Source organism: Carassius carassius, chromosome 47, assembly GCF_963082965.1.
Source record: "Carassius carassius chromosome 47, fCarCar2.1, whole genome shotgun sequence".
Classification (NCBI taxonomy): Eukaryota; Metazoa; Chordata; class Actinopteri; order Cypriniformes; family Cyprinidae; genus Carassius; species Carassius carassius.
This window is the reverse complement of record NC_081801.1, coordinates 11,108,059-11,122,415: the sequence shown is the minus strand read 5'-3', so window position 1 is coordinate 11,122,415 and position 14,357 is coordinate 11,108,059. Positions and strand designations below refer to the sequence as shown.

At 39.2% G+C, this 14,357-nt stretch overlaps 1 protein-coding gene across 1 annotated transcript; it reads right to left on the bottom strand.

The window, feature by feature from the left end:
- Positions 1–10,695: 10,695 nt before the first annotated feature.
- or61a1 (odorant receptor, family 61, subfamily A, member 1) lies at positions 10,696–11,634 on the bottom strand. The gene has a single exon (XM_059541949.1). It carries the CDS (start codon positions 11,632–11,634, stop codon positions 10,696–10,698), a length of 939 nt encoding a protein of 312 aa, XP_059397932.1.
- Positions 11,635–14,357: the final 2,723 nt, after the last annotated feature.

Sequence of the window (14,357 nt, the reverse complement as noted above, 5' to 3'; positions counted from 1 at the left end):
CGAGACAGTACCTGCATCAGCTCTGGTTTCACGGAAGTGGAGACCATGCCGTTGAAACGTGGAGGATGACGAATAAATTGGATCCTGTATCCTGTAATTGGATCCTGGCAGGGGACGACCATACTAGCTGCTCTAGAGACCTCCATAGAGGTAGCGAGCCTCTTAGCAACGCTTAGGGCACTGAGGAAAGATGGGCACCATGTAATACGGTGCCAATGGCCCCTTCCCTTGAGACAAATCCATGTCTTGGCGCAGCTCAGCGACTGCTTCCTCGTGTGTTCATAGCCACTAGCTCAGTGCCCTTAAGCGGCGGACCGGCAGGGGATGACTGTACTAGCAGCTCTAGAGACCTCCGTAGAGGTAGCGAGCCTCTTAGCACCGATAGTTTCCAGGCGGTAACTGAGAGAATCGCTCACCGGAGATTGCTGCACCCTGAAAACACTGACAGGGTTGGCAGAACGATCTCCTGAGGGCACTGAGAAGAGACAAGCACCGTGTAATGCGGTGCCGATGGCCCCTCCCCTTGAGTGCGGCGGGGGAGGAACTGACGAATGCCTCTTCAATGCCCATCAAATTAAGCCACAAATGCTTCCCCGTGCTGACTAAAATTGTTACATAGAACGGCCGAAAGCACGGGGCCGTTTGCTTAGTCGTACATGGAGACAAATCTGTGGCTCGATGAAGCTTAGTGCACCTAGAGCCACTAGTTAGGTGCCCTGAAGCGGCGGACCGGCAGGGGATGACCGTATTAGCCACTCTAGAGACCTCCGTAGAGGTGGCGAGCCTCCTAGCACCAGTACGTTACCGGGCGGTAACTGAGAGAAGCGCTTCCCTGGAGATCGCTGTACCCTGGAACACCAGCACGGTTGGCAGACCAATCTCCTGAGGGCACTGAGGAGAGACGGGCACCATGTAATGCGGTGTACACCGATCTTCCCCAGAGATTGCCTTCAACAGATCAGCCTGGTATGCCTGTAACACTGCCATAGTGTGCAGCGCAGCACCAGCCTGACCAGCAGCTTGGTATTTGTGGGGAGAGTATGTTTCTTAACCGAGGAGGCAGATTCGGGTGAGAGATAGCTCACAAGTGTCTCTTCAACCTGAGGCATCTTCAAATACCCCCGCGACTTTGCATCCACGAAAGTTGAAAAAGTCAACGTCGAGGGCCCAAAGATGCGTGAAGTATACGGTTTGCTCCATGACTTCGACAGCTCATCATGCAGGTCAGAAACCTATCCTCCAGCTTACTACGTTTTGGGGTCTCTTGTTTGCGTGGCCAATCAAGCTGCAACCTGTCCACCGCGCGAGTAACCTCTCGCGAGAGGAACGCTCATAGGCGGGCTGCTCATGGCCCAAAAACCCAAGAGATATATAATCCTCCTCGTGAACCGAAGAAACACCAGAGCGCGCTTCAAGATCACGAGAGAGGATGCTTGGATCCGGTGATACCGCAAGCGAAAGGGATGAGCCCGTCGCTCGCTCGTCACGCAGATCCGCACAAGAGCCCTTCGATGAAAAGGTGGGTGCGGTCTGAAAATAGCTCAGACGAGCACGAAGCATCTTCACTGAGAGCAGTTCACAATGCTCGCACTCGCCCGTCTCTAAAGCCAGAACTGCGCGCTCTTCCGCCAAACAAACAAAACAGTAATCATGTGTATCCAGCTAAATACACACTGCTTAGACAGCAAGAAGAAGACCTCCGGTACCAAACCCGGAAAGGAAAGGACTTCTCATTGGTCAAAATGCAGTTTCTGCTCTTCTCCCACCCAGAGACTTATTCCTAAGGTTCTGTGACTGACCTGAAAATTTCTTAGGACGTCTAGATGCAACAGCAGTGGGTGAAACAAAGGGAGATCCATCCAAATCCATTAATATCTATGTTTTCAAACCTTAAACTAATGCAAACTACAACACCTTTTTATACTTATTCAGGGAAATATTCTCAGTGACAGCTATGTGCAGTGCAACATACATACACAACATACTTACTGTACATAGTGCAACATACTTATTCTGGTTGTGGATTGGTAAGTGAATAATGCATTGGTAGAACTTTAGTGACACTTTTCTAAATGTGGTTGAAAGAAGGGTGGGCCACACTGTGTCCTGCCCACTCTGATGGAAACAGCCAATCACAGCATGGAAATGGAGAAACGCCAAAATTGCAATCTCCTACTCATCGGAAAGAGATAAAAGAGCCCTTACAAAAGACACTCCTGCAAGGGTGAGACAATAGCAGTTCTGAGACTGAGTCCTGTTACAGGGAAGGCAGCAACATATATATCATTCTGAGTCTCTCATCCAGAAAGACTATAACAGATACAATCGTTCTGAGTCCTGTTACCGGGAAGGCAGCAACAGATGCACCCGTTCTGAGTCGTAGTCCCGAAAGGGTGAGACCCTAACAGATACAGACACTGTTATGAGTCTCAGTCCTGTCAAGGAAGGTACTGTAACAGATAAAAGTCTCCGGCACATCCAGTGAGACACTAGAAGAATTCTCAGCCTCTGGCCGGTGAGGGAAAAGGCAATAATGGATAAAAGCCTGAGTCTCAAGCTTTTAAGGAAGCAACAGATACAACCACGTTCTGAGCCTCCAGCCTTTGAGTAAAGAAATGCTTTACGTTCAAACTTCAGTCTTCATCCAGCGAGACGACAATAGATGCAGTGTGTCCTGAGTCTTCATCCTAGAGAGACAAAGCAGATCGACCAAGTTCTGAGTCTCTAGCCCAGAAGGGCAGAAGACAGACAGACATTTGCGACAGGTTTAAGATCTGGTGAGCAAACCTTCACTTCGAGGTACTTTTGCTTGTGTATTTCAGACAAGGACCTTCTGCACATACTCCAGGGCCACATTTGCATTTTCCAGATTTTAGTACCTTTTGGTGCTCCAGGAGATCAGAATCCTACAGTGTTTTGTGTCCAAAGCTGTTGAAATGGATTCCTGCTCCCCACTGCATTGTTACCAGTACAACCAGTGGAAGAAGTCACCGCTAGCAGACTGCTCAAAGAGAACGTAAATATCCCTTATCCAAACCTCTTCCAGAGATCTCTGCATTGTTATATATTATCAGTAAATGACTATTCTAATTTACATTAGCTATTATATAGCTGATTGCAGTTGATAAATAATCTTTCACGTATTTGTTTAATGCATAATAAGGATCTTCACATTATTTGTTTCAGAGTAGCAACAGTTTATCTTTCTAGATAACGTAGCTCTGACATAGCAACACCAAACTTAGTCACTTGCATTTTATGCACTTTATTCCTTTTTCATTCATGGTTTTCATTTAGTAGTTGTTGATTACTCTTGTCTATCTTATTTTCATAAAATATATTTTATTACACTTGTGTCTTCCTTGTGCTGATGATACAGAAAGAGGTTCTACAAGTTAGGTATCACCAGGGCCGGCTCTAGGTTATTTGGTGCCCAAGGCGAGAGAAGCAAAATTCACTACAATACACTGATTACACTCAGTTATTTCTGGTTCTGGAATCTGATCAGCTGAGAGCAGTGCGATGTTCTAGAGATGTTCATATATATGTAACAGAGGCCAGTGGGTAGGTGCTGTGCAGGTAATCCTCACTCCCCTGATCTCAAGAGACGCACTAGCAACTGATGCTAGTAGCTTTAGCCTCTTTGTTAGTGCGTCTGCCTCCCATGCTTGAGACGCACTTGGAACAAGAATGAGTTGTGGTAGTTGAGGACCCGAGAGAGAGAGGTATATATAGAAATGAGAAGCAGTATATATATACATATAACTTTTTTGCTCACTAGCCAATGTGGCTAGTGGTTTTCCAAAGTTACTAGCCACACAGCATTTTTACTAGAAAAATTACTTGAACTAGATATACAACCCTTTAAATGTAAAACCACTGTACACACCTAAATCAAGACTACATAAATGTATAACAATACAGGTCATTATCATTAGCTCTGATAAGGTTGTGTGTAAAGCTCCTTTTTTAAATAAAACCATTAAGATAAAGACATAAAAAGTAGCTTTTATTGCATAATATATATTTTTTTAATTAAAATAGTGCATGGATGTAGAAGATTAATAAAAAAAGATAAAAAAAACAAAACCTTAAGCATTAGAAACACTGTCTGTTTAATCGGAATCAGACTCAGTATTACTTAATTGAACCACACTGGGAAATTCTTTGTTACAAGTTGCAATGGAAAGTAGGTCAGTCTCGAAACCTCACGAAAAATGCATGCCATGGTTGCATGGACAAAGTTGCTTTAATCTTCATTAAAATTTGAGGGGAGCGTTCCTCTCATCATAAAAAACGCATTTCAGTTTGTGTCATTTTTGTGCTCAGGCCCTAATAATGACTACTGGTTAGGTTGCAACCCTCTATGGACACCTTGGCAATTGAATCGCCATTGGCCAATAAATATTTTAGTTTACTCACCAGACTGATATATATGTATATATACTATTTGTAAAATGGCACAGTTTTTTTTTAAATACACTTCTAAAATCAGTCAGTCAAGCTTTATAATAATCAAGTATTATTTAATATAACTTAAGCAATTAGAAGTAAATTTGATAACCATGTTTGAATGCATATTAGTCATTTTAACTGAACATTTTAACTTGAGAGGTGGTTGTTTTTTCTGTCATTCAGTGTTTCTGACAAAAAAAATTGGGAAAAAACCAGCTGTTCTTAAAAGCTGAAGACTTCCATAGGAACACTGTTATTTTGACAGGAAGATACAACAAAGAATATCGTTTAAATACAGCACTTCAATTCTCTCTCTCTCTCTCTCTCTCTTTGTGTGTGTGAGAGAAAGCGACGACGATTTGTACACCTTCACACCAGAGTTTATGTTACATTAAATACAGCTGCGCTGCGTATCCATTGAGATGAAATGAGAAATATGACAGATTGCTTGACAGAGAGTGAAACTCTGAAGCCCTCAGACAGAGTCAGAATGTTCGCGATTGAAAATATATCTGAGCTAAACTTAGCCTACAACTCACACACTGGCGAGTAAAATCTGAGATTTTAATAGCCAGTGGATAATATTAGAACATTAACATTTAGTCACCAGAATGAAGATTTAGTCGCATATGTGAGTGATTTAGTCACAATGTAGAGGGTTGGGTTGACAAGAAACGGATCTGTTCGTTTCTGTCACTAGCGCTAAGCGCAAGGCAACACTGTGTGCATGTAATACTCATGAGAGTTGTAGTGTCGTAGTGTCACACTGCAATATGGCTTATTTCAGATGCCTTTTAAAAACGCTACAATTATTCAACCCACCAAAGTGGCTAGTTGGAGTCACTGTGTTACCCGCCACAAGCAAAATCCACCCGCATTTGGCGGGTTGGCGGGTGTTAATGTCAAGCCCTGGCTGCGAGTGTGATTATGTTCATCTTCAGTTATCTCTTCACAGCAGTTCAGTCAGTGTACTGTTTGAGTAAATTAATTACTCTGGGATATTGGTTTGTTTTAACTCAGAGGGAGTGTCAGCCACATTAAAAAAGTTAACAGCTTAAGTAATTTGTGGATTAATGCGTATTGGAGACGTGAACCATTTAAAATGATTCAGTTCGATTTGGAGAACTGGTTCAAAAAGAACCGGTTACATTGAATGATTCGTTCGCGAACCGGATATCACAAACTGCTTTGTTTTGAACTCTCTCACAACAGACACGGAAGAGAAGGCAATGATGAATAAAGTCATAGTTTTTGCTATTTTTGGACCGAAATGTATTTTCGATGCTTCAAAAAATTCTAACTGACCCTCTGATGTCACATGGACTACTTTGATGATGTTTTTCTTACCTTTCTGGACATGGACAGTATACCGTACACACAGTTTCAATGGAGGGACTGAGAGCTCTCTGACTAAATCTAAAATATCTTAAACTGTGTTCCGAAGATAAACAGAGGTCTCACAGGTTTTGAACGACATGAGGGTGAGTTATTAATGACATAATTTAGATTTTTCGATGAACTAACCCTTTAACTTCCGGTAAACTTCCAAATAGAATCAATAACAACAGCAGAGTCCCTCTAGAGTAGATATTTTTTGATATCAAACAAAATATGTTTGTTGCGTAAATCAGGCGGACTTATTGAAAATGCAAATTCATTCTTTGCCAGCAGATGCTTTAAAGCGCAAGAAATAGAGGTTTCCCCAGTAACAGCTGTGCTGCTTTATCAGGCATATAACATACAAGTCTTCCTTCAGAAATACAGTGATATAAAATCACCTGTGCCTCATTTTTATATTTAAACATATACATGTAAGGAATTATTATTATTATTAGTATTAAACGTGCAGTACGTGCTCATGCTTATTCAACAAAGCCTTTTGGAAAATCCATCAGTTTTTCGAGTCTCCGCAAATAAATAAATGTATGGGAAACACATCCCACAGCACAAATACCTGAGCCCAACTGTAGTCTACTCATCACCTTAACCATAACTGCATTTGTAGATGGCACTGCTAGCCAGACCGATATACACAACAGACCGGAAGTTAACTTAGGGCCAGGCACGTGCGCCCAATGAAACCGTCTATACATGCCAAACCAGTAGGTGGCGATGTAATTATGCCACAGAGATACATAAAAAATGAAGAAGAAGACTTGGACTATGCGTGTAAACCTTACGTGCGGTATATAAACGAAATGGAACAATACATTTATTAATCATTGTTAATGTAAGTTAATAAAAAGACCTGTAATCCGGATCTTTGTAGATGAAATGCCTATATGAAACAAAATTTATGCGTATACAGCAAAATGCGTCTGTGTGGAGTTCTTGTCTTTCCTTATTTGGTTAATTTCCTGTTCTCATTAGTTTATAATCATCCATTCAGTTCAAATGATTTTTATTAATCATCTCTTTTGGTTCTTAGTTTGGCTGTCTTTATAAGCCCTCAGTATTTGTCTATTCTTTGTCTCAAATTAATGTTTTTTTCAGTGGTTAATGTGTGTTGATGTTAATTAACCCCCCCCCCCCCCTTACTTCTTCTCCTTTGTCGTGTGCAGTTACTACATCCATGTACTATGACAGTATAAGAACAGTCCGTTTGCGGTCCTTGAAAACGGCTTGATAAATGAAACCATTTAGTTTTTTGAGAGATAAAAAAAAAGTTTATGGCTTATCATTTCTTGGTGGTTGTATCCACGCACGGCTAAGACACATTTCTCTGCATACACCATGTAAAAGTGAATTTTGGATCTGAATTCACCTTAAACACAGAAGGACACAATATGGCTTGCTAATAATCTTTATAAATACCTGGATGGCATTTTTACAAGAAGATGACATCAAACTATTATTATTTTTTATTTTTTTTATTGACTTTTTAATAGCATTAAAGATCTGTCATATGCAGTGTCAAATGCTAAGACTTTAAGTATACATATATTTCTTAACTATTAAATCATAATGGTACAGCTCAGAGAAAACATTATCCTGTTCAAATAACATTATATAATTCTTTGATATAAATATTATTATATCTACAGTACTGCAGCTCAAGAATCATTGCCACTTATAAAGAATCATCACTGTGATGCATCATACAAAAAGCAGTCAGCGCTATTTATAACATTGAATAAGTTATTAATCCTTGGAGGTCGGAAACACAATTTTGATTTTGTTTCTCCTTGTCTTTTTTATCTTAATAGATAGTAGGATGTAATTTGGAGTAGTATTTTTGTATTATTCAAAATGGTATGTCTGATTTATAATGGCTGATTTTGATTTGGTATTGGTAATTACTGAGGTATTGAGATTTGATCAAACATGGCCGACACAAAAAATTTTGTATTTCATCTTGTATTATACTGTCGGAAGATTTTTAAATAATTAAAAATTAGCCTTTAAAGCAGTATGTTGTATTAAGTCCACCCCCCCAACTGAGCCTGGTTTCTCCCAAGGTTTTCTCCATTCTGTCACCGATGGAGTTTTGGTTCCTTGCTGCTTTAGCCTCTGGCTTGCTTAGTTGGGGTCACTTCATTTACAACGATACCGTTGACTTTGATTGCAAATTAATGCACAGACACTATTTAAACTGAACAGAGATGACATCACTGAATTCAATGATGAACTGCCTTTAACTGTCATTTTGCATTATTGACACACTGTTTTCCTAATGAATGTTGTTCAATTCCTTTGACGCAATGTATTTTGTTTAAAGCGCTATATAAATAAAGGTGACTTGAGTTGACTTAAGCCACTTAAAACTACAAAAAAAAAAAAAAAAAAAAAAAAAAAAAAAAACCTTTTTCTTGAGGGGCTGTGAGGTTTGGACAAGGCCTTTGATCACCTCTTTTAGAGATCCACTCTTCACTCTGCTCACATGCAGCTACATGAGAGGGAACTTTATATAATGCTGATCATAATGATCTAACACTTCTTTGGTAATTAAGAAATGATAAAATGCAAACATTATCTTGAATGACCTCTTCTACTATTTGATGGCTTTATCCTTCAGTAATTCAGAAGCAACTGAAAAATTATATGTTCAGCAGAAACGTTTCAGCTGAAATAAAATCTCATCAAGGACAACAACAACTTCATAGTAAAGTAAACAGTTATTCTGTATTAATATTAACTGGGCTGACTGTTCCTAACAAGGGCCCAATAGTTCTAGGTTCCTCAAGTTTTCCTAGGACAATATTCCTTATATTTATAATTATCAGTATAGTTAATGAATCTATACTGAGCAAACTTATGAATGCAACACTTTTGTTTTTGCCCCCATTTTTCATGAGCGAAACTCAAAGATCTAAGGCTTTTTCTATGAACATAAAAGGGCTATTTCTCTCAAATATTGTTCACAAATCTGTCTAAATCTGTGTTAGTGAGCACTTCTCCTTTGCCGAGATAATCCAACCACCTCACAGGTGTGGCAGATCAAGATGCTGATTAGACAGCATGATTATTGCACAGATGTAACTTAGGCTGGCCAAAATAAAAAGCCACTTTAAAATGTGCAGTTTCATCACACAGCACAATGACACAGATGTTGCAAGTTTTGTGGGAGAATGCAATTGGCATGCTGACTGCAGGACTGTCCACCAAAGCCATTGCCCGTAAATTGAATGTTCATTTCTCTACCATAAGCCGTCTCCACAAGTGATTCAGAGAATTTGGCAGTACATCCAGCCGGCCTCACAACCGCAGACCACGTGTAAATACACAACCCCAGGATCTCCACATCCAGCATCTTCACCTCCAAGATCGTCTGAGACCAGCCATCCGGACAGCTGAGGCCCATTGTTATGCCATTCATCCATGACCATCACCTCATGTTGCAGCATGAAAATGCACGGCTCCATGTTGCAAGGATGTGTACAAAATTCCTGTAAGCTGAAAACATCCCAGTTCTTGCATAGAAGAATACTCACTGGACATGTCACCCATTGGGCATGTTTGGGAGGCTCTGGGTCGGCTTATACGACAGCGTGTTCCAGTTCCTGCCAATATCCAGCAACTTCGCACACCCATTGAAGAAGAGTAGACCAACATTCCACAGGCCACTATCAACAACCTGATCTACTCTATTCAAACGCAATGTGTTGCACTGCGTGAGGCAAATGGTGGTCACACCAGATACAGACTGGTTTTTGGACCCCCCCAGACCACCCAGTAAAACTTTTTAGAGTGGCCTTTTAGTGGCCAGCCTAAGGCACACCTGTGCAATGCTGTCTAATCAGCATCTTGAAATGCAACACCTGTGAGGTGGTTGGATTATCTCAGCAAAGGAGAAATGCTCCCTAACACAGACAGATTTGTGAACAATATTTGAGAGAAATAGGCCTTTTGTTTACATAGAAAAAGTCTTAGATCTTTGAGTTCAGCTCATAAAAAATGGGGGCAAAAACAAAAGCGTTGCGTTTATTACTTTGTTCAGTATAGATTAATTAACTATACAGATAATGATAAAGACAAGAAACTTGTCCTGGGAAATCTTGAGGAACCTAGAACTATTGTGCAGTGTATATAGATTAAAATAGCATTTTTTTATATTTAATATATTTAATAGCTATTTTAACCATAGTAAACCAAATAAATAAAAAGTAGATGACAATTAAATGACAATTAAAGATAAATAAAATAAAGTAGCTTTTTTAATGTAAAATAAAGTTGCTTTTTTTTCTCACATGCAGTTCAGAGGTCAGCAGCTATGCCAATGCACTTTCATATCACCTCTTACATAATTACTATGTCTGTTTCCTAAAATATTAATAGAGATAAAATAATAATAATAATAAAAAAAGATTGATAGTTACAACCCTTGTTGTTAACTTATTTTATGCCCATAATATGTTTTTATGTTTTATTAGTCCTTATAGTCATTTAAAAAAGTAATAGCAGGAATTGTCTTTGTACACTGCCAGACATGAACAGTTACTTTCTTTCACAGAAATCTCATTTGTTTTGTCGTTATATATAATGATGTTCCATAAACAAATGCAGATATTTAATTAGAATAAATCTTTTATAAGGAAGGTTCAGTGGTGTTTTAATGGTTAAACATGGTAAACCTTTTTATTGATATTTATCGTATTCATAATTAATATCAATACAGATTTGACCACAAACTCATGGTTTTTATTTTATTTTATTTAACAGTTAATCATGAATCATCAGGGAGCATACAGCTCACACTTGCTATTTCACGGGAGCCATGCTATTTTTCCAGATCTGCAATGCTCAATCTGTATGATTTGATCTTAAACTTTGGAATATTTTTTTTGCTTTAGTCCTAATAGGTGTTAGTATAATTCCATATATTATAGGATTAACCAGAGGTGGAATGATCAAAAATGAAACCGACAAGAAGTTTTTAAAACTCTGAGGTAGACTGCCAGTTCCAAACAGCTCATATAGTGTATTAAAAAGAGACCAGACCACATAATTCAAAAAGGCTATCAAATGTGGCAGACATGTGGTTACAAACTTCTTGTGGCTTTGAGCAGAGTGCTTACAAGCAATCAGTATTTTTACATAAGACAAAAACACAAACCATACCAAAGCATTAATGGCACATGTTAATATTCCATTAACCACAAACTGAACGGTGTCCACCCTGCAGGCAAGTCTCTCCAAGACCCAGTTTTCACAGTACAGTTTGTTTATCTGATTCATGCAAATGGGAAACCTGAGCGTCATCAGTATTATCAGTATTGCAGTGCAGAAGGGAAACATCCAAATGAAAGTCAGCAGCCTCCAAATAGTGACTGTTGTCATGACAGTATGGTAGTACAGAGGTCTGCAGATTGCTAAGTATCTATCGAATGCCATTATGCACAAATTAGTAAACTCACCTATTGCATAGGTGAAAATGGCAAAGCTTTGAATGGCACATTCTTTCAAAGAGATTACGTTGGTTTCATTTAGTAAATAATACAGCAGAGGTGGATAAAATCCTGTAGCTCCGTATAATCCATTTATACTTAAATTGCACAAAAAAATATACATAGGCTTGTGGAGAACTTTCTCCAGAACAATTATGCAAATCAAAGCGGAGTTCACAAAAATAGTCACAAAATAGCCTGGCAAGGCAAAAGAGAATGCAGTGATCCTGCTGGACCTGCTGGTGCCATTTAGAGCTACGAGAGAGAAAGATGAGAAGGAGGAGATGTTGTCCATTCCACTTGACAAACTAATGCAGAACAGACACAAATGCAAAAACAAAAGCATCTTAGGAAAAGTACACTCATAATCAATTCTTATATCACACTTTCTCAAATTAATTTTCTTTTTGTATACACACATTGTGGTCAGAGTATTAACAGTCAAACACTTTGTGCAGCATAAAAAATCATTTGATGAAACAAATAATTGCATTTGTAACTGAAAAACTAAAAGAGTGTTAAAAATGTTGATGTGTTCCGGAAAGTCCTTTCGCTCTGTGCTCTGAGGGAGATTTTCTAATGCTCATGGCTGAATCATCAGTTTATATAACAAAGGGTCCAAGGATGGGGTAGGTTTTTTAACCCCTTTGACAATTAATTGATAACTAAGGTGATGTCACTTCATTATTATTGTTTTGTAGCTTTTTGTTGAATTGCTGATGTACTTTAGAGAAAAGCACCTGGGCCCGGTTCCCCGATAACGTAGCGCGCTAAGAAGACATCGAAAGATATATCTTACCAAAGTTGTTGATGTTTCTAAGTGTGTTCCCTGAAGTGTCCCTTAGGAAGCTTCTTAGCACGCTGCCTCTTACGTCCGACGTTACAAGAGCGCTGTCCAAAGTCAGGGTGCTGAATTAGTTGGCATCGATTGCTCATGAATCGATTTTCGACTTTACGCGAAGGTGCAATACAGCGTTAAGAAAGACAACACGTTCTATGCAAATGAAACATTCCTCAAATTATTACAGTAACATTTATTTTAACATAGTTTAAGTTATCAGTAAAATATAGACTATAAATTAAATTATCAAAGGGTCAGTAATGTTCACACGATATGTTGTGACGGTAAGACAAACCGGGTATCCCTCGCTAATCATCCACCCTCCTTATCCCGTTGTGCAACTTGTGCTGCTTCTTGACATGGGTTTAACGACTTATAAAAATTATATAATACACTTTTATATTAATGGCAAGGTACTTTACAATTAGAATTGATTGGAAAGCAGCTGCAGTTACTTTTGTTTAATGCGGTATTGATTGCAAATGGTTTATGTTTTTAATAAAAAGCAACCTATCTACAATGAACAGAGAGAGAGAGAGAGAGAGAGAGAGAGTTAGATACAAAATATGCTGGGGAAGCAACGTAAAAAAGGGCACCAAGCCTCTCGTCAGAGGAAGTGTTGCTGGACCTTGCCACCAGGTCAGAGATCACACCCCTATGGTCCACTATAACCTGCACATTTATGGCCGCGTCTTCCTTTCGCGATAAGTATAGCCTACGCCTGATCAATCACTGATAGATTGGCGATAGGGATGAGTGCCATCCACCAGGATGCAATCCCCGGCATGGCGCAGAAGGGCGTTGGTGACAGTGTGGACGCACTTCCACACAGACGTCTTGATTAGGCTGTAGCCCTCTCCCACGAACTCGATGAATCTCTCTGTAGCAAAAAAAAAAAAAAAAAAGTAGCGCTGGGCTTCAGGGCTTAAAGCAGAATTCCGCCGCGTTAGCCTGGCCAGCGCAGGTCTGAGAAGGTCCAGCTGCTCCACAATGAGTTGTCTTGGGAGGGGATTTTTTTTTATATAGCCACGTCAGGCAAAATGTCAAAAGGGCTTAAGTTTTGCCGAATAAAAAAACTGACATGGACTAAATGGCTCCGAGTCCGGCTCCGTCTTTGATTCAATACAAGAACACGTTGGATCGCTGCCATAGTTGGTCGCTTACTGGACACCACCATGCTTACCCATTTAAAGATCTTAGCCATTTAGAGCCAAATTGTTTGCCAGATTTTAATTATCAAAAAAATGATTGCCAATTCGCTTTAATTACATTACGAAAAAGCCTAGGCTAATTACCACCTTATTAGTTCTGTAACCACATAAAGTCAACTTCATAAATAGGCCTGTATCCATTGCGAACATAATTTATTATGAGTCTTAAAAAATAACAGAAAATCATTGTTGAGCCACAAAATTGTCAACATACCATAGTTTGACTTGTACTTCGCTGCGCTGGTTTCTAAAGACTGCTGTACAGTAGCGTCATGAGCTCAAATAACGCTAAGAGAGAGCTACGAATGGTCCAGACCAACCTTACGAAAGTGTGACTTACAGAAGATATACTTAGCGTACGAACGTGTCGGGAACCGTGCCATAAGGTTAAGAGAGAGGTTAAGGAATAAGTTAAGAACTACTTAGCGATAAGAACGTTTTGGGGAACCGGGCCCTGGTAAGTAAATTAATGCAGAATGAATTTTTTTGATATCAATTAAATATCTTTAATGCAGTTTGATGATTTTTAAAACACTTCATTATTTTATTTTATTAGTGTAGTTTTTATTTTATTTACAGTGCCCTCCATAACTATTGGAACAGTAAAGACAAAATTGCTTTCTCTGCTGTGGAGTCAAGACATTTGAAAATATGATCAAAAGATGAATATGAGATAAAACTACCAAATGTCACATTTTATTATTAGGTCTTTCGACACATACATGTTTTACCAAATAAAAAGGACAGCACTTTTAGAGTTCATCCCACTATTTGATGTGAGCATAAGTATTGGAACAGTTGAATTTAAGGCAGATGTAAAAGATTGAAAGCTGCAACCCAGACATCACCAAACTCTTGGTCTTATGCTTTAAAATGCTTTCCCCCAGACTTTAATACAGCCAATTCCAACTGTTGTTTGTTTTGGGGAGTTTCTGTCTTTAGTCTCTACTTCAGCTGGTGAAATTA